At 46.1% G+C, this 25651-nt stretch overlaps 2 protein-coding genes across 2 annotated transcripts in view; both read left to right on the top strand.

Moving 5' to 3' along the window:
• Nucleotides 1-25651, top strand: part of LOC132712326 (uncharacterized) — a 200735-nt gene that overhangs the window by 64278 nt on the left and 110806 nt on the right. The gene's annotated exons all lie outside the window — the stretch shown is intronic.
• LOC117667828 (uncharacterized) lies at nt 240-21709 on the top strand. The gene is made up of 5 exons (XM_034421431.3): nt 240-594; nt 8311-8441; nt 10940-11065; nt 13541-14677; nt 20599-21709. Exons 3-5 carry the CDS (start codon nt 10969-10971, stop codon nt 21312-21314), a joined length of 1950 nt encoding a protein of 649 aa, XP_034277322.1. The 5' UTR covers nt 240-594; nt 8311-8441; nt 10940-10968; the 3' UTR covers nt 21315-21709.

Genomic DNA, 25651 nt, shown 5'->3' with positions numbered 1-25651 from the left:
AAAAGATCCCCCATCATAGAAAAAAAAAACAAAACAAGTGGGGGGTGGGGTGGGAACGTAAATTCGCGCCTTTTCACATTCGACCCCGAGGTCTTTAGGGAGCTGTAGTCTTTTTCCTTCCCCTGACCCAGAAAAACTACACTTCCCGCTCCCCTGCGTGCCCCATTCATCGCCTGGCCAATCAGCGAGGCGCCTCTCCTCCGCTCCTATTGGCCCGCGCCGAGCGGGGGGGAGGGGGAGGAGCAGGAAGAAGAGTCCTCAACCTTCTCGCGAGTTGCACTTTGAGGCCTTTGCTCCCCTTGTGCCGCGAGCGCGAGACCCGGCGGCGGCGGCGGCGGCGGCGGGCGAAAGGCGGAGTGGGGCGGGCGGGCGGGCGGGCGGTGGGGGGGGGGAGCCGAGGCTCGGGCTCCGGCCCCGGCTGGATTTGCAAGAGGAGGCGGAGTGGCGGGGGGTATCCGAGGCTGCAGCTTCCCGACCGGAGGGAGGAGACGGGCAGGCGCTGAGACCAGCTTTCCCCCGCCCGCCTGCCTGCCTGCCTGCCCGGAGCAGCTCTGGATTCCGTAGCCGCCACCGGCTTTTCCCCCGCGACGCTTCGTAAGGGTGTTTTTCTTTGTCCAGCTTTCTCCAACGCCGGGTCTTCCGGAAAGGGCCGGACTACAGCTCCCATCGTTCCCGGGGGCCCAGCAGCACTGGCTGGGGATGATGGGAACTGGAGTCCGATGATTAATTACTCCCCACTCTCCTCTCTCTCTCTCTCTCTCTCTCTTTCTTTCCTCCCCTCCACCACCCCCTCCTTGCAAACCCGGCGTTGCTTGCTTGCTTGCTTGCTTTAAAGAAAAAAAAGAGAGAGAGGGGGAAAAAAAATTAAGCTGTGTTTTGGGGTGTCTTTGCTCCGGAGTGCATGCAGACGATCGCTGGAACCCGGGTTCTTGCTCTCCAGGAAAGTGGGGGTGGGTTGGGGGGGGGAAGGGAAAAGTGATCCTCCTTTTGAGTAATCGGCGATCCCAACTTTCCTCTTGGAAGAGAAAGTTTTTCCGTGATGGTGATGGTGGTGGGGTGGAAGAGGAGAAGGAAGGTCGCCTCCTTTGTCGTCTCTCTTCGGCTGGGCCACCCACCACACCGGCTGCTCCTTGGGAGAGGATATCTAATCTTTGCTTGGATATGAAATAAATGATTTAAAAAACAAAAAACGAGAAAAGCTGCCGTGAGGATCGGTTGTCCGGGGAACCCGAGTCGGAGAGAGGCTTTGGAAGCGTGTTGGGGTGGTGGAAAAAGCTTTTTTTTTTCTTTCTTTCTCTCTCTTCTAAAAAGCATCTGGTTGGCTACATTGGCAAACAGGATGCTGCATAAGGTAGGCCTTTGTCTGATCCGGAAGAGGTCTTCTGCTTTTTTATTTATTTGTTGGGTTGGGTAGCTTACCTTGACTTTCAGCAGCATGGAATCATGCTTTAAAAGAAAAAGAAAAAAAAAAAGCAACCCCACAGCTGATAATTTTACTAGAATCCTGCCCCCCCCAACCCAAATTTATTTATTTATTTATTTTTGCACCAGCAGCCATCCCTCCTCTGCCTCCTTGCATGGCAGTGAGTGAGTCTCTTTGCAGGAAAAGAAAAAGAAAGAAAAAAAATAATTCCTGGGATTTCATTCAAGTGTGTAAACCCGCCTAATAGCGCGGTGTACCTTTGGCAGCCTGTTCCAACAATGGGCTACCTAAAAGCTCCTTGCTTTTAAGACAATGTCTGGAAGCCAGCAGGTTCAGTTTCGCTATAGCTCTGCTTCCTGGTTAACTTGACCTTGTTACTGAGTATTGATTTTCCCTGGAATGGTGCAATTTGTGATCATTGGAAGGGTATTTACGTAGTCTAGGTAACGGGCGCGGAAATGCTTTTAAACAAAAAAAGTCCGAAGGCAACTTTTTCCTGCATGGGGTGGATATCATCAAAACGGATGGATTTTAGCAGGAAGTAACTGTATTCTTTCACGGTTGTTAGTATAAAGTCAGAAATCCCTTCCATTGAATTCAATGTGTTTTACTTGGCCTCAGTCTGTTTTAAAAGCAAGCAATACCGAGCTGAGCGGGATTTCCATGGTTTTCCAGCCAGTGCTGTTTTGTTTTTGTTCACACAGAATGGTAGCTCTTTCATAAACATTGTAGGGCACTAATTCAAAAGGTGTGTGTGCTGAGGTCATAGATAATATATGTGTGAAGAAAGGTGGATATGTGGTGGAAGAGCCACACATGGAGGTAAAACCCCGGTTTCGATACGCTACTTATGTGTGACACCAGTAACAATGTCACTGAATGGTGGTGATGGGTATCACATTTTGACGGTGCTCTTGCTTGTAACTATAAACTGGATGGCAGATAGTCCTTGATTTACGACCACAATTGAGCCCAGAATTTCTGTTGAGCTTTTGCCCCGTTTTACAACTTTTCTTGCCACAGTTGTTAAATGAATCTCTGCAGTTGTTCAATCAGGAACAAGGTTGTTAAGTGAATCTGGCTTCCCCATTGACTTTGCCTGTCAGAAGGTCACAGGGACATGGCAGCCATCATAAATATGCCCTAGTGGCCAAGTGTCTGAATTTTGATGACATGACGATGGCCATGGTCATAAGTGTGAAAAACTATCATAAGTCACTGTTTTACTGTTGTGGTAACTTTGAATAGTCAGTTAACGAATGATTGTAAATTGAAGGTTACCTGTATTTCACATCTATTTCGCATGACTATTTAAAAAAGCCTTCCTTAACTTCACTTGTTCCAAACACAATTAGACTACAACTCCCAGCCTCCCTTTCATTATAGTTGATTGATTAGATCAGGGGTCCCTAACCCGCGGGCCATAGAGGGGACATGGTGGCTCAGTGGCTAAGACACTGAGCTTGTCGATCAAAAGGTCGGCAGTTCAGTTCGAATCCCTAGTGCCGCGTAATGGGGTGAGCTCCCGATACTTGTCCCAGCTTCTGTCAATCTAGCAGTTCGAAAGCATGTAAAAAATGCAAGTAGAAAAATAGGGACCACCTTTGGTGGGAAGGTAACAGCGTTCCATGCACTTTTGGCATTTAGTCATCCCAGCCACATAACCACAGAGACATCTTTGGACAGCGCTGGCTCTTCGGCTTTGAAACAGAGATGAGCAATGCCCCCTAGAGTCAGGAACGACTAGCACATATGTGGGAGGGGAACCCTTTACCTTTAACCTGCGGGCATATGGACTAGTACTGGGCCATGGCCTATTAGGAACAGGGTCAGGCAATCTAACGAAACCAAAACCATCTCCCACAAATTTTTTGGTGGAAAAATTGTCTTCCACAAAACCGGTCCCTGATGCTGGGGTTGGGAACCGCTGGATTAGTTATTTTACACTCGGTGGATAAATCCATCTATTTTTGTCAGAGATGATGTTGACACTGGGGAAGAATGGAAAAAGATACAGTTCTGTTCCATCTTTCATTTTTTTTCACAGCTGCCTCTTGCTATAGGGGGAAGTATATTTAGAAATCCCACCTAGTCTATAGGCTGTGAAATTCCCCCAGGTCTATGTACACCAATAGTAGTGGGCCAAGCCCTACTTAATTCTGAGCCCAGACAAGGTCAGCTGGGTGTAATCAGGAAATAAATTGCTTTCTATGTTTGCAGGGTGACTGATAATTACCAATACACTTAGGAACTATTAAGAGTATGGAGCTACATAACCATCCACATTAAATTACAGCATGGATCCTCTAACAATATTTTGCAATGTCACAATCCTGTGATTCTAAGAAAGGCTTGAAGGGATTCTTGTGATCACCCATAGGCTCTATAGGGAGCTTAGCACATCACCCTGGGTGTGAAATTCCAAAGTCATGGGGTGCTAGCATAAGAGGTACCTTTCTTTGGGTATTCACTGTTCTGTATATAGTATTCACAGCCCTTCCTTTGTAAGAGAAATTGCTAGTTAATAGCCCTAGATGCTTAGTGGATGTTCCCTCTATAGGAATTGCAAAAGTCTTCCTTCTATTTCTGAATGAAGCTCCCCACCCCTCACTTCAAAGCCCAGAGAGAGTGATCTTGCTCTAAATAAGGGGAGGGGGGCCTAGAGAGACAGCAAGGGGGAGGGAAGTCTGGAGTTTTCCAGTGGGAAGCCCCAGAAGATTGAAATTGCTATTTTTTTTTCTTTAGAGATCTGAATTGTTGAAATAAGCGCCTTATGGATGCACATGGATTTCTACTTATGTCCTGCTTGTGTTGGCTGGTGGAAAAAGCTCGCATGTGGAGTCCTTATTCTCTGACCTGTATGTTTGCTTGCAGACGTTTTATTGCCCAACTAGGTTACATCATCAGTGCTAGTGAGTGTGGGATTTCCTCCTTGTTTATATACAGTAGCTTGCCCTGCCTGTGTTTGAGGGGCCGTGGTGTTTTCTCCTCAGTAGTTCCTTGGCTAGTGTTCTCTGCTTGAAACAGAAAACTGGAGCAGAAATTTAAAAAAACAGGTTCCTAATCAAGGAATTACCAAGGAGAAAACCACACCTCCATTAATATAGAAGGTTTTCAATTTATGACCAATTGCTTAGCTACTATTTGAAGCTACGACGGAGCTCCCCAGGGGTACCTGCAGTTCCGTACTGAAGTTTCAACCTCCACCCCCACAAGGTGATGTAACCACATTTCAGGTGCTTAGCAAGTGGCCTGCGTTTTCAGCTGTTTGCAGCATCCTATGATCATGAGGAGGGACGCAGTGGCTAAGACGCTGAGCTTGTCGATCGAAAGGTCGGCAGTTTGGCAGTTCGAATCCCTAGTGCTGCGTAACGCGGTGAGCTCCCGTTACTTGTCCCAGCTTCTGCCAACCTAGCAGTTTGAAAGCACGTACAAAAATGCAAGTAGAAAAATAAGGACCACCTTTGGTGGGAAGGTAACAGCGTTCCATGAGCCTTTGGTGTTGAGTCATGCCGGCCACATGACCACGGAGACATCTTTGGACAGCACTGGCTCTTCGGCTTTGAAACGGAGATGAGCACCGCCCCCTAAAATCAGGAACGACTAGCACATGTGTGCGAGGGGAACCTTTACTTTTACCTTTTATGATCATGTGACCACATTTTATGAGGGTTTTGGGCAAAACTGGCCCATAGCGCACCGTTGGTTCGCTTAGCAACTGCCACAAAAAAAGGACATAAAATTATGTGGGTCACAGAAGTAACCCAGTGTGCTACCATTATAACCTAGAACTGTGATGTCCATAGTTCCATTATGGTTGTAAGTTGAGGCCTGCTCGCATTGGCAGAGCAAGCTACTGTATACAGATAGTCCTCGTCTTACAACAGTTCATTTAATGACCGTTCAAAGTTACAACAGCACTGAAAAAAGTGAAGATAACCCTTTTTCACACTTACGACCATTTTAGTATCCCCATGGTCACGTGATCAAAATTCAGACACTTGGCAACTGACTCATATTTATGACAGTTACAGCATCCCAGGGTCATATAATATCCCTTTTTGCAATCTCTTGACAAGCGAAGTCAATGGGGAAGTCAGATTCGCTTAACAACCGGGTTACTAACTTACCGACGTCAGTGATTCACTTAGCAGTTGCAGCAAGAAAAGTCGTAAAGTGGAGTAAAACTCGTTTAACAAATGTCTCATTTAGTAACAGAAATTTTGGGCTCAGTTGTGGTCGTAAGTCGAGGACTGCCTGTGTAAATGGGGAGTAAACCCCACACTCACTTGCACTGATGATGTTGCCTAGTTGAGTAATGAAACAACCAGGTTCAGCACTGCTTTCTCCACAGCTTATCCCTGTGCTACACAGATGGTTTCCTACTGAAATAACTATGGGTGTAGTTTAATTGACGAAAATATCTTGCATGGGATTTTGAGAAGTGTTTTAGCAGGCCCATTTGGTTTACCTGAGATGCTTAGCTCAGTATAGTTTACCTCATGGCTGCCATGCAAAGGACAGACTAGGCCTATGTATCACCACCTTGATGACTTTATGATGGGTGGACTTCAACTCCTAGAGTTCCTCTGCCAACATGCTGGGAATTCTGGGCATTGAAGTCCACACATTTTAAAGTCGCCAAGGTTCAGAAACACTGAAATCTACTCTCCTGTCAGGTTATCAGATTTAATTTTGGAGATGGTATATGAAACGGTCTCATAGATCAAGGGGGTGATATGTCTTTTTGGTCCTTTCTCAAGAACCTCCTGAATATTACAAGCTGTGATTCCAAAGGACTGGTTGAAAAGGATAAAACATGGATTATCATCCCCTGCCTGGACAGTTCCTTTAAAAAAAAAAAAAAAACAGCTGTCCCCCAACCTGGTGCTCTCCATATATATTGGACCACAGCTCCCATCAGCCACAGCTATGGGATGGTTCCCCTGCTTGTTTCCAGTTTTTCCCACATCGTGGGGGAAAAGAAACAGAAAGGCCAGAAATCTGCTAAGGGGTTTGCATCTAGAAATGGAAGGGGAAAGTGATATTTGGAAGGGAAGAGAACACTCTTACACACTATTCTACCCTTTTAAGCTCTAGTTTGCCAAACAGGCCATGGTGGGCTGGTTGACATGGAGTGCGAAGTCATGGACCACAGTTTACAGAGAATAACGGGTGGCTTCACACATTGCATTGTGTTCTAAAGTTGAACAAGTCACAATATGGCTTGGCATTCTATGGAAACTTGGTCTCCATCTGAAGAAACTGCTTAGGCCAGGGGTGTCAAACTCGATTTCATTGAGGGCCACATCAGGGTTGTGTTTGACCTCTGGGGACGGGGTGGGTTGAGGGCGTGGCGTGGCCAGGGTGTGAGTGGCCAGCTTGACATCACTTGTGTTGGGCGGGGGCACCTGTGGTGGCCTGAGTGCTCTGCCAGTGAAAACGGGCTCCTGAGCTCCGTTTTCGGCTGGGACGGCCTCCTGCAACCCTCTGCCGGCGAAAACGTGCGGCCCTCCCAAGCTCTGCTTTTACTGGCAGAGTCACCGCGGCCCGGTCCTTCGTTGTTTCCAGGGCGGCCCCATGGGCCAGATCTAAGCACCCCATAAACCAGATCCGGCCCACGGGCCTTGAGTTTGACACCTCTGGCTTAGACCAAGAGCCGATAGACTCTGGAGTTCCCATGTTCCTCGTGCAAGATTTTACATTTTTAAATAGGCTGCGGTTGACTTCTTTTTTTCTGACCCTCGATTAGTTTTTACTTGGGACAGAAATGAACAGAGCATTGTGCTCCTTTGCCTGCTTGCAAAGTCTTGTTGATTTTAATCAAACGTGAGCCAGTAGATCAACGGCTACATTTTCTTTTGTCTGCTGACGCTCAAGAGAAATTGGAGCTATTCCATTTATTTCTGCAGAATGCAAACAAAGAAGAAATCCAAACATGAATAATAAATATTTGTGGTTCTAGATTTCTAGGGATGGCCAAATGATCAGAGAGCCAGTTTGATCTAGTATTTAAAGCACCAACTGGGAGACCGTAAGTTCTAGTCCTGCCTTAGACATGAAAACCCAGCTGGGTGACTTTGGGCCAATCACCAGGAGATGGTGAGTTCTACTCCCACCTTAGGCATGAAAGCTGGCTGGGTGACTTTTGGTCCTATTCCCTCCACCCAATCCACCTCACAGGATTGTTGTTGAGGGGAAGGCATATTAGGCATATCTGTCCACTTGAGTAGTTGTTGTTAGTTGCAAAGTCTTGTCCGACCCATTGTGACCCCATGGACAACGTTCCTCCAGGCCTTCCTGTCCTCTACCATCCCCCGGAGCCCATTTAAGATCACGCTGACTGCTTCAGTGACTCCATCCAGCCACCTCATTCTCTGCCGTCCCCTTCTTCTTTTGCCCTTTTGCCACTTGAGTTACTTATAAAGTAAACATGGGATTACAAAATTTAAATAAATCTGAGATGGGCATGGTAGGAGAAGTAGTGTGTTAGAAAGCAGAAATATACAAAGGTGTGGAGAAAAGGAGACCAAAGGGACTATGTTCCAAAGGTGCATTTTCAAGAGGCAATTGGACTTTCTTTGTTTTTCCTTGAAGATGTTTTGCTTCTCATCCAAGAAGCTTCCTCAGTTCAGAAGTGAAGCGAAATGTTTTCAAGGAAAAATAAAGTCCAGTTGCCTCTTGAAAATGCACCTTTGGGACAACCAGGACCTGGATGACTGAGAATCTCCATAGACAGAGGGACTATGGCTTGCTAAGGGCGAAGGTGAAAGAAAATTATAGAGGTGTTTTTATATGCTGGGAAAAACAAGGGTCTTTTTGTGTGCAGAATTCTAGTGAGTTCAGATAAACAACCCTAACGTTTTGTTCACTTCTTTTAATTTTAGGGATACCAGCAAGTTTACAGGATCTGCGCAGCCTATTCCTGAAAGTGTCTCCTTGGACCTAAATCCTGGTGTGGGCCTACTTCCATATCGGCACCTCAATCACTGTGTCCCTCAAAAGGGCAAATTTCTAAGTAAGCTTGCATTAAAATAACCCTGGGTGTGGCTTGATTGCTTAAACTTTTGCTGATTTTGAGCATAGAGTTGCTTATTTTATGAAACAGTGATGCACAAAAAATCCCAGCCCATTGGATTACCTTTATCTGTAGTGACCCTCAGATCTTCCCACCATAAGAAGGTCCAATGGGGTTGTCTTCCCCCTCCCCCATTTATGCAAATGTGAGATCCTTAAGGGGCAGAATGGGTCACATGATGCTTAAGACACCTTTTTCATCCCTTAAAACTCCTAGATTATCCTAAACCAGATCTTTGCTTGCTTTGGGATACCCTGTAAAACAGGGGTCTCCAACCTTGGCAACTTTAAGACTTGTGGACTTCAACTCCTAGAATTCCTCAGCCAGCCGGCTGAGGAATTCTGGGAGTTGAAGTCCACAAGTCTTAAAGTTGCCAAGGTTGGAGACCCCTGCCGTAAAACATAATTCATTGTTCAGACTGATTGAAGTTGAATGTTCCTAGGATTAAATCCCCACTGTTAGGGAAACGTTGCACCTTCTATTGTTTCTTCTGCTCCTCTATAAATGAGGTAAAATGGAGAAAAAAAATTATCTCTGCAATGAGCGTGTGGAGTGGGGCTAAAGCCAGTTCATTTTCCCATCTCTTTTCTAAGACAGATTCATACTCTGCTGGATTTATATTTATTTTATTTATTGGTTCGATTTATATATGCCGTCCTTCTCCAGAGACTCAGGGCGTCTTACAATGCGTTAAGCAATAGCCTTCATACTCTTGTATATACCTGCGTAGTAGGTATATTTGAATTTTATCCAAATGTGACTTTTTGTGTGTGCAGTGGGTTGATACTTTGAATGTGTAGATCAATGTTACTCAACCCCAGCAACCGTAAGATATGTGGACGCCGACTCCCAGAATTCCCTAGCCAGCCATGGCTGTTTGGGGAATTCTGGGAGTTGAAGTCCACACATCTTAAAAGTTACCAAGCTCAGGAACACTGTTAAAGATGGTATAGCCAAAGCTCTTGACACGTTCTTTCTGTTGATAGCAAAAAGGCCTTCATGCTCACAGCAGAAGCTGTTGCTTTGGGGCACTTCCTGGAATGTCCGTATGACCACACAATGTTGTAAGGTCACATGGTCAGTCCAGGAAGTGTTTAAAGGAGAAATGCTCTTGAAGAACCCTGTGAGAAGTCCTGACCTACTGGGATGAGTTGGATGGTGTTTCACGCTTTTGGAAAAAAGATAGGATATAAACTAGACTTGGCTTCTCTTAGTGTTTATCCTACCGTAGTTTTCTGGAAGTGAGAAACATTTATTTGTTTGTTCATTGGTGGCGTGATTCATGGGTCAATTCTTTTATAGTCCAATTTCACATCTCGTGTTATATGCACCTTTAATTTGCTGTATGGCCAATTTAAAATGGATACTTCCAGATAAATAAATGTTAGCTGATTAATTCATTGGTGAAAATAGAATCTTTCAGCTCTTTATACATCTTAAATAATGAAGGCTGGGAATTAAAAATGGTTTTGTTTGTATTTCTAGTTGATAGTTTTGGAACAGTGTTGTATGGATTTGGGCTCAAAGGCCTTGGAAGTGTGACCCCTGGAGACTTCCCAATGTTGTTATACCAAAGTGGCATTTTTTTAAAAAAAAGGTTAACATCAGAGGAAAACAGGGTGGATAAAAATCGATGATTTTTTAAAAAATCAAAATCAGATTTTTTAAAATTTTAAATCGATTTTTTTTATTTTTATCAAATTTATTTTAATGCTTTTGGAGTAAAAATCTATCTAAAGATAGTTTTCTATTTAAGATACATAATTTAGTTTATTCAGCGTGAAATGGAGCTTAGTTATGTAGCACGAGGCTGTATATTCTGCAATATTGGGACTGTCAGTGAGTCAACAGCGGGTCAGAGGAGGAGCCGCTGCGGGACAGAGATGATAGTTGCTCTTTAAAAAATATGATTTAAATCAAGCTGATTTAAATCAAGCCTTTTTACTAGTGATTTAAATTGTGATTTAAATCGACTTGATTTAAATCAAATCCACCCTGGAGGAAAATGAGTAAGATATGATTAAGAAGCAATTATATTAATACTGTGTTTCCCCGAAAATAAAACCCTGTCTTATATTTTTTTGAACCCCGAAATAAGCGCTTGGCCTTATTTTCGGGGAGGTCTTATTATTTTGGGGTGCGTGGAGCAAAATGGGGCTCCTCTTGCCATCTTACCTGATTTCCAGCTCTGTCTCCCTAAGCCTAACCAGAGGAAATGGCAGGGCATCCGTTTAAATATTTTCAGGGAGGGCTTATTTTCGGAGAAACACGGTAATGCATTTTCTGTGTGGGCTAGATAAGTAGTTCCTAAATACGATAAATAAATAAAGATGAAATCGAAATAACATTGATGGTGGTTCCGACCATCATCCATCTTGCATTGAGTTAGAACTTGAATTTTTCTTATTCCCTCCCCTTATCCTGCTCCTAATTTCCAGGGTTTTGTGTCGTCCCATGATGCGGTCATATGTTTCTCAGAAGCAAAGTGAGCTTTGTTGATCGGGCGCAAAGACCCCTCTCGAAAGAAGCCATGCAGGACAGCTATCAGAATGTCATGGCGCTGGGTAAGAATCCATAGTCACCCCATGCAAGGACCTTTCACTTGTTCTCTCCTGAGAATCGCCCTGTGCTGCCACCCACTATTTTATACAGGTAGTCCTCGATTTACAACCACAATGAAGCCCCCAAATTTCTGTTGTTTAGTGAATTTGGGGCATTTTGCCCCATTTTACCACCTTTCTCGTCCACAAGTGGGAATCGCTGCAGTTGATAAGTTAGTAACTCGGTTGTTAAGTGAACCTGGCTTCCCCATTGTAAGAAGGTCGCAAAAGGGGATCACATGACCCTGGGTCATAAATATGAATCACAATTGCCAAGTATCTGAATTTTGATCACATGATCCTGGGGGAAGCTGCAAAGATCCTAACTGTGAAAAACGGTCATAAGTTACATTTTTAAGTTACATACAACGGCATTTTTCAGTGCCGTTGTAACTTTGAACGGTCACTAAATGAACTGTTGTAAGTCGAGGGCTACCTGTACCTCCCTATCTGTGTGCATAATCTTAGGGGATAGTCTGCACAATGTGATTGGCACAATGTGATTGGGTATAGCGTTCCAAGAGGGGTATGGTGTTGTACTCCTAGGAGTACAAATAGGGCACTGTTAAGATAAGACTCAATAACGATAAACTCCAGTTAGTGTGGTGTTTCTCAACCGTGGCGATATTAAGAGTTCCCTGCAGATTTTACTCCGCTAGTCGTTGCCGACTATAGGGGTCAGTGCTTATCTCCATTTTAAGGTCTTTCAGCCAGGGCTGTCTGAAGATATTTTCGCGGTCATGTGGCCAGCTTGACATCACAGAGCGCTGTTATCATCCCACCAAAATGGTACCTGTTTATCTACTCACATTTACATGCTTTCGAACAGCTAGGTTGGCAGGAGCGGGGGCGAGGATGGGAACTCACGCCATTCGTGGTGCTCGGGTCTTGAACCTAGACTGCTGACTTTCCAGCTGACAAAGCCCAGAGTCTTAACTACTGAACCAGAGCACCACTCCAATATTATGATGGATGAACTTCAACTCCCAGAGTTCTTCAGCCAGCACATTGGCTGGAGAATGCTGGGAGGTGAAGTCCATCCATCTTAATGTTGCCGAGTTTGAGAAACTGTCTTGGAACATTCTGGTTTCTGCCAGAATGCTCGTCAGGAATGATGAGAACGGAGCCTCCACATTCTGGAGGACCATGGCTTCTTTTAAGTCTAGATCAGAATCCCTGACACACAAACTGCATTTAGGTCTTTACCCCAAAGGATATCTTATCTGCAGGGTCTATTTTCTTCATTTTTGGCCTTCTCTCTTTCCACACAAACCTTCCCAAGCTTTTGAGATGATAGTATGGGAGTTTGCACTGGGTTCCTTTACTGCTGATAGAAGACGGGATCTTCTGTGATTGTTTTTTGTAATTTATATGTTATGTTCAATTTGAATGGTTTGTTCAACCAGGTTTTGGAATTGGCTTCTGAATCTTGACTGGCATCAATTATGAATTGATGTGACTTTTTCTATTATATTGGCTTAATCTGAGTTTGAAATTTCCTTCAGGTCATGTCCAGTTTGTGGCAAGTCCCTAGACTTGTCTCCTCTTGTCTTGTTTCCTCAGCACTGTCTTCCCCACCCTCAATTTTCTAGACTACTCTATAGTTTTGGATTTTTTTGGAGGCCTTCCATCCATATACTAACCAGGTCAGATCCTGTTCAGCTTCTGAGTTCAGATAAGGTCAGCCTAGTGCTGCCATCTGTTGAGAGCTGTTGAGGAGAAACATAATACTTCATGGGACAAGTTCCACCTGTAGGGAGTTTTCAGAACTTCTCATTTTGCTTGTCAGTTGAGTTTCTTTCCTGGGTTTTTGATCCTCATTCATCCATCAGTTTCCTGGGAGAGAATTAGAAAATTTTCTCGCAGTGTATAGCAATGATTCTCAATTTTAGCAATGTTAAGATGGGTGGACTTCAACTCTCATAATTCCCTGGGTAGCATGCTGGTGCTGGAATTCTGGGAATTGAAGTCCATACATCTTAATATAGCTAAAATTGAGAAACACTGATGTATGGACTTTTGGGGGAACAGAAAATTGGGGTTCTGGATGTTACATTGACGGCCTTGGAGGAAAGATAGCCTTTACATGTGATACAAAAAAGAAAAAATTGTCCTAGACTATTTACCCCAAATGAAAAAGTATTTCATATACAGCAAAATATGGATTTAACAGACTGGGTGGTTGGGGGATGCTATTCATTAAATCCAAATGTCCATTAACTCCAAATGTATGTCATTTACATCGTTTAATAAATTGTATCATTAATATGAAGGAAAATCTCATTGTAACAAAAGAGCTTTTGATTAAATGTGAGTTAGCATCCAAACTAAAAAAAATGGGTTGGGGTGCGTTCAAAGTCTTCTTAACGCTTCTGAAGCTTTACAATAATAATAATAACAACAACAACAACAACATCTGCATTTGTGTTCCTGTGGCAGGCCGGACGCCCCTGTTGCCGAATTACCCTGCGGTTGCAAAAGACACTCAGGAGTCCCAGAGACAAAGGGCCAAGTTTTGGAGCAAGGAAGAGATCGGCCTTTTTGTCGACCTCTGGATCAGCCCGGAAGTCCAGAACGAACTCCAGAACACCTATCACAACGAGGTGGTTTTCAACTGGCTCTCCAACGAAATGGGTTTGCGGGGTTTCAACCGCTCAGCTCGCCAGTGCCGTGAGAAGATGAACGCGCTGAAGAAGAAATTTAAGGAGGTCACCACTCACAACAAATGCCCCGGTGCTGGCGAAGTGCGAACCATGCCGTTCTATGACAAGCTAGCCACCATCCTCCTCAGCAGGAGAGACGCCAAGCACTCTTCGAACAGTGGCGATAAGGGCCAGTGGTCCAGGCAAGCTTCCTCGCCAGCTCCAGGAACGTCTGGGCAGGCGTCTTTACTTGCGAGGCCATCTTTAATTAGTCCGCCAGGGCTGAGGTCCTCCGGGGCAGCCAGCCAAAGCAAATCCCACCTGCAGCAGCCCCCTCAAAAGCAACCTCGCCTTCTCCAGGCTGGGACGGTATCTCCCACTCACTGCCACCGGCCTCTTTTGCAACCCAACCGGAGCTTGTCTATGCAAAAGCACAGGGGACATTCCTCTCCCTGGCCTACCGCCAACCAACTGGCAGTGGTCACTCCCAAAATTGAGGAACAGTCGCCGGAGGGAGAAGACCCGCCCAATTCGATGTGCTCCGTGCTCCAAGGAAGCCACCTCCCCATGGAGGTGCGGGTGATCGACGAGAACGGCATCACGGTCACCTCCTCCATGTGTGAGGAGGTCAAGCAAGAGCAGGACGAGGAGGACGCGGCTCACGATCCCGAGTTGGAGTTTGATGCCAAGTTTGAAAGAGAAATTGTGGATGATAGCGACCCTCCAGAGGCCACCGGCACCCGTCTTGATCCAGACGTGCTTTCAGAGTATTCGGAAGAACCGTATGACGAGACCGAAGGGGTTGACGACTTGCCCGTGGATTTACTACAATGTTTTGGAGACCGATTCTCCTCCTTTGGTGGGGTGGAAGAGAGCAACCATGAGCCGGAAAGACCAAAACACGAACATCCATTATCCAGGGCTTTATCTACAGGTAAGAACACTTTGACTTGGCCATCAATGCTGGGATTACTGTGTTCTGCCTTAACCTCTCTCTTCCAGGCATGTACAGGTAGTCCTGCAACAGTTCGTTTAGTGACCGTTCAAAGTTACAACGGCACTGGGGAAAAAAAGTGACTTATGATCGTTTTTCACACTTAACGACCGTTGCAGCAACCCCTTGGTCACGTGATTTATATTCCGACGTTTGGCAACTGCCTCACATTTATGACGGTTGCAGTGTCCCAGAGTCATGCGATGCCCTTTTGCAACCTTCTGACAAGCAAAGTCCATGGGGCAACCAAAATTCACTTTAAGAACTGTGCTACTCATTTAACAATCCGGTGATTCAGTTTAACAAACGTGGCAAGAAAAGTCGTAAATTGGGGCAAAACTCACTTGACCAATTTCTCACCCAGCAACATAAATGTTGTGCTCAATTGTGGTTATAAGTTGAAAACTACCTGTATGTTCTGAAGTGAGTACTTTCATAAGCACCAGACAACACTAGGATTTGGCTTTTAGAGTCTGTATAATTATTTTCCACTGGACTTACTAGTCTTTTTTCTTTTTTTTCCAACTGTAAAAAGTCACTGCCTCATTAAGGATTGCATTTTAAAATTTAACATTTGACTTTCTCCTTCCGAAAGCGGGAAAATGTGTGTCTTGTGGCTTACTCCCAGAAATTTCAGGAGAATTCTAGAAGCAAATCTAAAATTCCTAAGATTGCTCCCATTCTGTAAGGCTGGGCGGTGATAGTTGTTTCTTTGTTTCGAAGGCCTTTGAAATAGTCTTTGTCTAATTAGTCTTGGCAATGGCAATAGCACTTAGACGTATATACCGCTTCACAGTGCTTTCCAGCCCTCTCTCAGCGGTTTATAGAGTCAGCATATTGCCCCCATTTTACCTCATTTTACCGACCTCGGAAGGATGGAAGGCTGAGTCAACCTAGAGCCGGTCAAGATCAAACTGCTGGCAGTGGGCAATACTGCAATACTGCATTCGAATCACTTTTATATAATAATAATAATAATAATAATAATAATAATAATAATAATAATAATAATAATAATAATAATAATTTTATTTCTATACCGCCCTTCTCCCGAAGGACTCAGGGCGGTGTACAGCCTATTTAAAAACACAAGACAAAACATCGATTAAAAATTTAAAATAATTAAATAAATTTGGCTCAATTTAAAACCCCACAAATTTAAAATACCCCAATTTAAAATTATTATGTTGATAGCCCAGCCTGGCGGAACAACAGGGTCTTCAGTACACAGCGAAACTGTGCGTGGCTGTTGCCAATTCCTTCAGGGCCCTTACAGGAAATTGCTCAGCAACCCTCAAGTTTGCCTCCTCTGTCCCCTGATAGGTCCCTTCAGGAGGATAATGTTTCAATCAATGAGGCAGCCTCGGTTTTTCCAGCGGCTCAATTAGGGAACTCGATTAATCCGGAGCCTGGGGTTCCTCCTCAGAGGGAGGCTCCTCATTTGGGAGGCCAAATTACAGGTAGTGCCTCAGGGGCGTCTACTTCGGATCAAGGGATTTCTCCTTCCTTAGCGGCCTTAATTGCAACTTCTATTAGACAGGGTATTGCCCAGGGGCTTCAAGAAAGGGCTTCCTCTCGAGTCTCAGAATACCTGGATGATCAGGCCCGTTCTCTTAGGTCCCAACCATTAGAGGGGGATTCTCAGGAGCAGGAGCGTCCTCGTTCTCCCTCCCAAGTCAGAGGTCGGAGATCTTAACGTATTTCCGGGGGCAGTTCGTTCCACAGGGCTGGGGCTCCCACAGAGAAGGCCCTCCCCCTGGGTGTCGCCAGCCGACATAACTTGGCTGATGGCACCCTGAGGAGATCCTCTCTGTGGGAGCGAACTGGCCGGTGGGAGGCTATTGGTGGTAGAAGTGGGTCTCGGAGGTACCCGGGTCCTGTGCCATTTATTTATTTATTTATTTAATTGGATTTATATGCTGCCCTATCTCCGCAGGACTCAGGGCGGCTCACAACAATAAACAAAAACAAACAGACCGTTAAAAACAAAGTCCATGATAAAATTGATACAAATCCAATAAAACCCCATTAAAGTCTAGGGCGGCTAGAGGGAATAGCCACGCTTTCAGCCCACAGCGGAAGGAGTGAAGGTTGGGGGCCACCCGGAGCTCCAGAGGGAGTTGATTCCAAAGGGTGGGTGCGCCTACAGAGAAAGCTCTCTCCCTGGGGGTCGCCAGCTGACATTGTCTGGCCAACGGCACCCTGAGTAGGCCCTCCCTGTGAGAGCGCACCGGGTGATGGGAAGCTGTTGCTGGCTGCAGATGGTCCGCCAAATATCCCGGGCCTAGGCCATGAAGGGCTTTATAGGTGATCACCAGCACCTTGAATCTCACCCAGAGGGCAACCGGCAACCAATGCAGGTCGCGCAGGAGAGGTGTAACATGGGAGTGTTGGGACACTCCCGTCACTACCGGCGCGGCCGCATTCTGCACCAGCTGACCTCCGAGTGGTCTTCAAGGGCAGCCCCATGTAGAGAGCATTGCAGTAGTCAATACGGGAGGCGACGAGCGCATGAGTGGCCATGCGTAGGGCATCTCGGCTCTCGGCTGCGCCACCACAGCTCTTCTCTGCCTACATAACTGCCTACACAAATCTCTTCAGCTCTCTTGACAACAATTTCCTAAGTGGTTTGCCATTGTCACCTTCTTCCTACGGCGGAGAGAAAAGGACTGGCCCAAAAGTGCCTAAGGCAGGACTAGAACTCCTGGTAGCTAGTTGTACCCTGGTGTCTCATCCTCTAGTGCAGCGGCCCCCAACCTTTTGGGCACCAGGGATTGGTTCTGTGGAGAGAGGTTGTTCTGCGGACTGGAGAGGGAATGGTTTCGCATGCTGCCTGCATCCTGCGGAAAAAGCTTTTCTTGTTTGCACGGACCGGTTTCTGTCATGCCGCGGCTCATTGCCGGTTCCCAGAACGGGGGTTGGGGGCCCTGCTCTAGTGCAAACATGGCTTCAATGTCAGCCACAGGTTTTCCAACCCAGATTCATTGTGATGACCCGGGGCATGGCACGAAAGCAACACAGCCAGAGAACTCCCCTTTATTGCTCCAACTTTACTCCCAAACATCCTCACGTTTACTACAAGTCCTGGAGCAAAGCTCTCACACACAGCTTCAGCAGTCTCTGGCTGCAAGTAGTCCAGTAAGACAGATTAGCCAAACAGTAGCCAGGGCCAGCAGTCCAGTAAACCAGGTTAGCCAAGCCAGAGCAAGAAGTTCAGCGAAGCAGGCAAACTGGGCAAGCCCCCCAAGACAGAGTACAGTAATCTCCAGGCTTCGGCAAGCGCACACGAGGCGCCACAGATTCAATGCTTGTTCCCGCCAAATGCCCCTCCCACCGGCACCTCCTTACATCTTAGTGCCCAAGTGTGCCTTGTTAAGGGGGGCAGGGCAGTCTCGTAGCCGGCTCAGTCTGTGGTGTTCTTGCCTTCTCTCCTCTCTTTGTGCTCTAGGATCAGGAGGGGGTGGTCCAGTGGTGGGTTCTTCTCGGTTCGGCCCGGTTCTCCCGAGCCGGTAGTGGTCACAATATGACATCACCGAACCAGTTCGCCCCCCCCCCGCGTTATTCTTACCTTTTATTTGGCCCCACCCCCAATCTATTGCTCCCTCCTGTGTCCCAGCTGATGGCTAGAGGGGAAAAAACTATTTAAACTCTTGCTGCGGGGCTTCAAAGGGCCGCCCTACAGCTGATCAGTGTTAAAAGAAAACAATTGAGTAGACCGGTGCCTGCAAAAATACATGAGTAGATCAGTGCCTGCAAAAATAAATAGGTAGACTGGTACAGCTCTGGAAGCAGTTAAAAGCCTGGTAGACCAGTACCTCTGCGAAATCCTAAATAATTGTCACATGACCATCAAACCACGCCCACAAAATAAGCCACGCCCACAGAACTGGTAGTAAAAAAAATTAGAACCCACCCCTGGGGTGGTCCTTGCTCTTCGCCTGAGCTCTGTCTCTCCTGCTACTCCCTGTCTACAAGCCTTTCTAATCTTGAAAAATCCTGCCTGGACTGACTCTGCCCTTCCCCAGTTTCCTCCAAAGCCAACGGAGCCGCCCTCTCGATCTCCTTCAGCTCTTGTTCCAGCTCATCTTTCCCTGCAGATTCAGACTCCGATGGGGGCATATCATTCATATGTTGTTACTGGATGTGTAGCCATCTTTTCTGGTTGAAGAGGCTAAGAATCCCAAGCATTGCACGCACTGCTTTTTGTGCAAAACTGTGGTGGCGCAGTGGTTAGAATGCAGTATTATAGGCTAATTCTGCCCACTGCCAGCAGTTCGATCCTCACTGGCTCTAAGGCTTTCAAGGTTGGTAAAATGAGGATCCACATTATTGGGGGCAATGTGCTAACTCTGTAAACCGCTTAGAGAGGGCTGTATAGCACTGTGAAGCGGTATATAAATACTGTATTTTTCAGAGTATAAGACACATCTTTTTCCCCCCCTAAAAGGGGGTGAAAATTTAGGTGCATCTTATACACCAAATGTAGCCTCGCCCACCCACTGGCCCCCACCCTTTGGCCTCTGCCTCGCAGCAGTTACCTCCTTGCAAGCAAACAGCAAGAAAAAACAGCTCCTTTCAGCTTCAGCACAGCCTAATTAGCACAAGTTGATTAGATCAGCCTCCCAACTCTCAGCTGATTTGCTCTCAGCTGTTTTACGCAGGGCTCTGCTGTTTGCTGCAAAGAGGTAAATTGCTGGGGCAGATTTTTTTTTTCCCTTGTGCTAATCAAGCTATGCTGAAAACGAAAATGAAAGTAAAGCAGGCTGTTTGCTGTAACGAGGCAAAATTGCTCAGAGGCAGAGGGAGATTTCTTTTTCTTCTTTTCCTCACCAAAAAAGGTAGGGGCGTCTTATACTCCGAAAAATACGGTAAGTGCTAGTGCTAAGTGCTAAATGCCAGTTTTGGCAAAACTATTGTGAAATACACTCGTGATCGCAAGACACTGCAGACGGCCATAAATGTGGGCCAGTTACTGAGCACTCTCGCTTCTGTTTCTTTTTAAGAGCCGTAATGGCGGCAGTGGTCAGAATGCAGTACTGCAGTCTAACTCACTGCCCAAAAGCCAGGAGTTCAATCGTGACTGGCTCAAGGTTGACTCAGCCTTCCATCCTGCTGAGGTCGGTAAAATGAGGACCCAGATTGTTGGGGGCAATAGGCTGACTCTGTAAACTCCTTAGAGAGGACTGTAAAGAACTATGAAGCGGTATGCAGGTAATCCTCGACTTTACAAGAGTTTGTTTAGTGACCATTCAAAGTTATAACGGCACTACAAAGGGTGACTTAATGACCGTCTTTCACAGTCACGACCTTTCCAGCATCCCCATGATCATGTGATCAGAATTCAGATGTTTGGCGTCTGGTTCATACTTACGACCGTTGCTGTGTCCCAGGGCCATGGGATCCCCTCTTGTGACCTTCTGACAAAGCAAAGTCAATGGAGAAGCCAGATTCACTTAACAACCAGGTTGCTAACTTATCAATGGCTGTGATTCGCTTAACAACCAAGGCAAGAAAGGTCGTAAAATAGGGCATAAAATTTACTTAACAAATATCTCACTTAACAACAGAAATGTTGGGCTCAATTGTGACCATAAGTTGAGGACTACCTATATAAGGGCCATTGTTATTGCTAAGTGCTACCGTCAGGCTAAAGCAGGGGTCTCCAACCTTGGCAACTTTATACGACTTGTGGACTTCAACTCCCAGAATTCCTCAGCCAGCGCTGGCTGAGGAATTCTGGGAGTTGAAGTCCACAAGTCGTAAAGTTGCCAAGGTTGGAGACCCTGGGCTAAAGGATGCCTTGTATTCACGTGGGCCTCCTTTCTGACTCCTAATGGTCTCTTCTCTTTCCTCTTCCTCAGCTGAAAGTCTCATTCAGGAGCAGGAGGGGGAAGTTCTCGAGAACTCCGACATCATCTGTGCTCCTTTGGGTAACCTTGGGCGGAAGGATCTGAACGCCAGCTTTGAGGGTGTCGTAGGGCCGCCAGTCGACCGCGTTCCGCCCGCGAGAGGCCTGGGGGACGACGCTCCACTGACCAGCGCGCAGAGAACCGCCCGGTTCAGGAACAAGAGAAAAATTGAGAGAGTCCAGCTGGCGAAGGAGCTAATTAACGCCACCCGAGAAACTGGTGAGAACATCCGCGAGGCTCTTTACGAGCTCGACAGCAAGGAGTCGCAGAGGCGGGTTGACGATCGCAAGGTCGCCGTGTGGTGCGCCAAGCACATCGCGAAAAGCATCCGAGTCTCGAGCCAAACCATGGCCGCCGCCATGCGCGATTCGGACGCCGCCTTCCAGAGGTGCATGGAGAGCTACACGGTGGCCCTGGAGAGGCAGACGACTCTGTTGGAGAACATTGCCGATTCGCTAAACGCCCGCGTCTCGGCTCCCCAGCCTTCCCTCCCCACTTCCACTCCCGCCGACCGGACACGTGAGACTTCCGTGTGCGCGAGTCCTGTACCAGCACCTTCGCCTTCCATCCCCATGGAGTCGGAGAAGACTCCTCCCTCGTTGAGAAGCCAGCCTGGAAACGAGGAAGAGTCTCCTGGGGGGGCAGACTCCAATAGCAGTAGCCGATAATAGTCCGAAGCGTCCTTCCCCAATTTGGTGCTCCCTCCCCATGGTATTGGGACCACAACTCCCAGAATTCTCAGCCGGAGGGCACCACGCTGAAGAAGGTTGGTCTTCACAGAACACTTGAGTTGCTGCATTGTTCCTCTTGTCAACACAACAGATCACCAAGCCTTCTCGAACGTTGACAAGGTTACCTCAGTACTTCCATTTACTCCTATACAATCGTTCTTCTGTTACGTTACTTGAGAGAGAAAAAAACGGTGCTATTTTCTGCACCTTATTCTTGTTTACAAAGCTCTGTTAAACCTGCTTTTTTTTTCTAGCACTGTATACAATACCCAATATTTACTAGACGGCACAGCCAGCTTATGCCATAATAAATTTGTTAGTTTTTAAGATGCCACAAGACTGCTCGTCGTTTTTGCTGCCAGAGACTCACCCACTGCCATCCCTGTACAGCACGGGTGTCAAACTTGATCGCCTCACATGACGTATCTTGACGTATCGCAAAGTTTTTTGCTTTTATAGAGTTGGGGTGGATGTGGCCTGCGCATGATGCATCCGGCCCATGGACCACCAGTTTGGCAGGCCTGCTGTAGAGAATGTCGGTATAGGCAGTCCTTGACTTACAATCACTCACTTAGAGAGCATTTAAAGCAGAGGTATCAAACTCAAGGCTCAAGGTGCTTAAATCCGGCCCAAGGATTTAATATCAAAGGACTGACCTGAGATGCCTCTGCTGCTTGCAGCTCCTGTTTGACCTGTTTTTGGCCTCTGCGGCCTCCAGCAGCACTATGCCAGCCAAACGGCCTGTGTGGCCCATTTTTGGCCGGCAGAGTGCTGCGGGAGGCCAAAAACGGGCCACGTGGGGACCTCGGGAAGCCTCCACGTGGTCCATTTTTGGCTGGCAGAGTGCTGCGGGAGGCCAAAAACGGGCCACGTGGGGACCTTGGGAAGCCTCCATGTGGTCCATTTTTGGCCGGCAGAGTGCTGCGGGAGGCCAAAAACGGGCCACGTGGGGACCTCGGGAAGCCTCCACGTGGTCCATTTTTGGCCGGCAGAGTGCTGCGGGAGGCCAAAAACGGGCCACGTGGGGACCTCGGGAAGCCTCCACGTGGTCCATTTTTGGCTGGCAGAGTGCTGCAGGCGGCCAGGGAGGCTGAAAATGGACTGCGTGGGCCGCACGGCCCATTTTGGCCGGTAAAGTGTTGTAGGAGGCCGTTCAAGCCAAAAACTGGGCAGAGGGGGTTGCGCGCGCACCCCCTGCCAGCCCACAGAGAACTACAATGCTGATCGGGCCCTCGAAGAAATATATAAGTCTTAAGTGCTATTGCTATTTTAGACAAGTGGCTGTCTTAACCACTTAACAACCTGGTTCCAAAGTTTTGACAGCTGGACCCACATGACCGCATTTCTGGCCCTCGACAACCAGCACTCATTTGCAGCCATTTGCAACATCTGGCAGTCACATGACATCAATTTGTGATATATATTTTTTTGCTGAAAATAGTTGTTGTTTGGCAAAGATGCCTCCTAGTGAACAATAGGCTTGTTTAACTACCATAGCATTTGTTTACCGACCATAGTGATTCACTTAACAACCACCATAACAATAGTAAAATGGGGTCGGTCACGTGTTGCCCCAGTTTACAACCGTCACAACTTACGTCTATAATGGGCAGGCTCCATTATGATGATAAAGTCAAGGAATACCTGTATGCTGTTGAAGCAAAGTGAAAAAAAACCATATTTCCTGCTTTGACAAATGCAGTTTTATATACTGCTTCAGGTCGTCCTCGATTTAGGACCACAATTGAGCCCCAAATTTCTGTTGTTAAGTGAAACATCTGTTAAATGAGTGTTGCCCCCTTTTACGATCTCTTGCCACCGTTAAGTGAATCCCTGCAGTTGTCAGTACCATGGTCGTTAAGCGAATCTGACTCCCGGGACACTGCAACCGTCCTAAATATGAACCAGTTGCCAAACATCTGGATCAGTGGTGGGTTTCAATTTTTTTTTACTACCGGTTCTGTGGGTGTGGCTTAGTGGGCATGGTGTGGCTTGGTGGGCATGGCATGGGAAGGATACTGTAAAATCTCCATTCCCACCCCACTCCAGGGGAAGGTTACTGCAAAATCCCCATTTCCTCCCAATCAGCTGGGACTCGGGAGGCAGAGAATAGATGGGGGCGGGGCCAGTCAGAATTTTTACTACCAGTTCTCCGAACTACTCAACATTTCTGCTACCGGTTCTCCAGAACTGGTCAGAACCTGCTGAAACCCACCTCTGATCTGGATTTTGATCACAGGATCATGGGGATGCTTCAAAGGTTGTAACTGAAAAGCAGTTGTAAGTCACTTTTTTCAGTGCTGTTGTAACTTTGAATGTTCACTAAATGAACTGTTGTAAGTTTGAGGACTACTTGTAATTGCAATCAGTGTCATTCTAGAGATCAGCATTATTCACTCTTCATGTGCAAATACTCTTTATCCGATAGCATCTTCTTTAGAGGTTGCTAGAAGCTTCCTAACCAGTCTTGGGAAGACTTAGCATTTTCAAAAGAGTTAGCCTTCTTTCTTTTTAAAAAAAATCCTCTTTTTTTCTGGCCCAACCTCCAGTGTTTATTAATCATGCCTCTTCCTGTGTGCAATGCCACAGGGGATGTTGAAAAGTGTTGACCATTTGAACTGCTTCTGTTACAAACCCCAATTTTTTTTTTAAAAAGAAGGCATTAACAGTCCATTCGTTTGAGTACATTGGTAGATGTCACTGCTATTCTCCTGTTACGTTCCTTTATACCAGTGGTTCTCAACCTGTGGGTCGGGACCCCTTTGGGGCTCGAACAACCCTTTCACAGGGGTCGCCTAAGACCATCAGAAAACACATATTTTCAATGGTCAATGGAATAATTTTATGGTTGGGGGTCACCACAACATGAGGAACTGTATTAAAGGGTCGCGGCATTAGGAAGGTTGAGACCCACTGCTTTATACGTTTCCTGTTGGAGAAGAATGAGATTCCCTTCCCAAGGAATTGTGATTCTTTCAGTGCAATTGTAAATCATTTCTCCTTCCAACATTTTGGATTGGAAAATTGCTGAAAACGTCTGTTCCCAGCAGTTTTCTATGTGCTAGAAATTCCTTAGAGGTTTTTTGACTCCATGGAAGTGTTCTCCAGAGGCTGGACTTTAGTTTCCATCATTAACAGCCAGTAAGGAAAAGTGGAATAAATTTACCGGAAAATAGCCCAGACTGAATAACTCCCAAGTCATGCATCCTTTATTTATTGATTGATTGATTGATTGATTCGATTTATATGCCGCCCTTCTCCGGAGACTCAGGGCGGCTTACAATGCGTTAAGCAATAGCCTTCATACTTTTGTATATACCTGCTTAGTAGGGCTTTCGGCCCCCCCTAAGCGGTGTTCTTTTTTATACAAAGTCAGTTTATTGCCCCTACAATCCGGGTCCTCATTTTATCTACCTCGAAAGGATGGAAGGCTGAGTCAACCTTGAGCCTGGTGAGATTTGAACTTGCAGTAATTGCAGGCAGCTGGTGTTACTTAACAGCACTTTAGTCTGTTGCGCCACCAAGTCCTTCAATTTGGGAACACAGCTGCGTTGTATTTGCATATTCATTAGCAAGGTAGGGGTTTTTTTTGTACTTCAAGCCTGAAAATTATTTATTTACTTAGTGTATGGCATAACATACATGGACTTGCAATGTATATTAACATTTTACCTAAATTAAGACGCAGTAAAATAAAAACGTTAAAAAAAGCTATATTCGGATAGAAATGGCATTACATAAATCAAGTATTCTAAATTGAACTGGACAAAATCGGATACAGGTAGTCCTTGACTTACAACAGTTCATTTAGTGACCATTCAAAGTTACAACGGCACTGAAAATTGACATGATTGTTTTACACACCACCGTTGCAGCATCGTGATCAAAATTCAGACAGTTTGGGCAACTGACTCATATTTTACGACGGTTGCAGTGTTTCGGGGTCGTATGATTCCCCCTTTTTGTTGACGAGCAAAGTCAATGGGAAAAAAACAGATTCACTTAACAACCGGGTTACTAACTTAACAACTGCAGTGATTCACTTAACAACTGTGTCAAGAAAGGTTGTAAAATGGAGCAAAGCTCCATTTAACAAATTACTCACTGGGCAACATTAATTTTGGGCTCCATTGAGGTCGCAAGTAGAGGACTGCCTGTATGATACATTGACCAGATAAAGTAGTAGTTGTTTTTTTAACAAAAATGGACCAAAAAAAAAAAGTGGTTGACTCAGCCTTCCATCCTTTCTAAGGTAGGTAAAATGAGCACCCGGA

This window comes from Pantherophis guttatus, chromosome 2, assembly GCF_059756535.1.
Source record: "Pantherophis guttatus breed Tessera chromosome 2, ASM5975653v1, whole genome shotgun sequence".
Taxonomy (NCBI): domain Eukaryota; kingdom Metazoa; phylum Chordata; class Lepidosauria; order Squamata; family Colubridae; genus Pantherophis; species Pantherophis guttatus.
The sequence above is the reverse complement of the archived record's forward strand: the minus strand, read 5'-3'. Positions and strand labels throughout refer to the sequence as shown.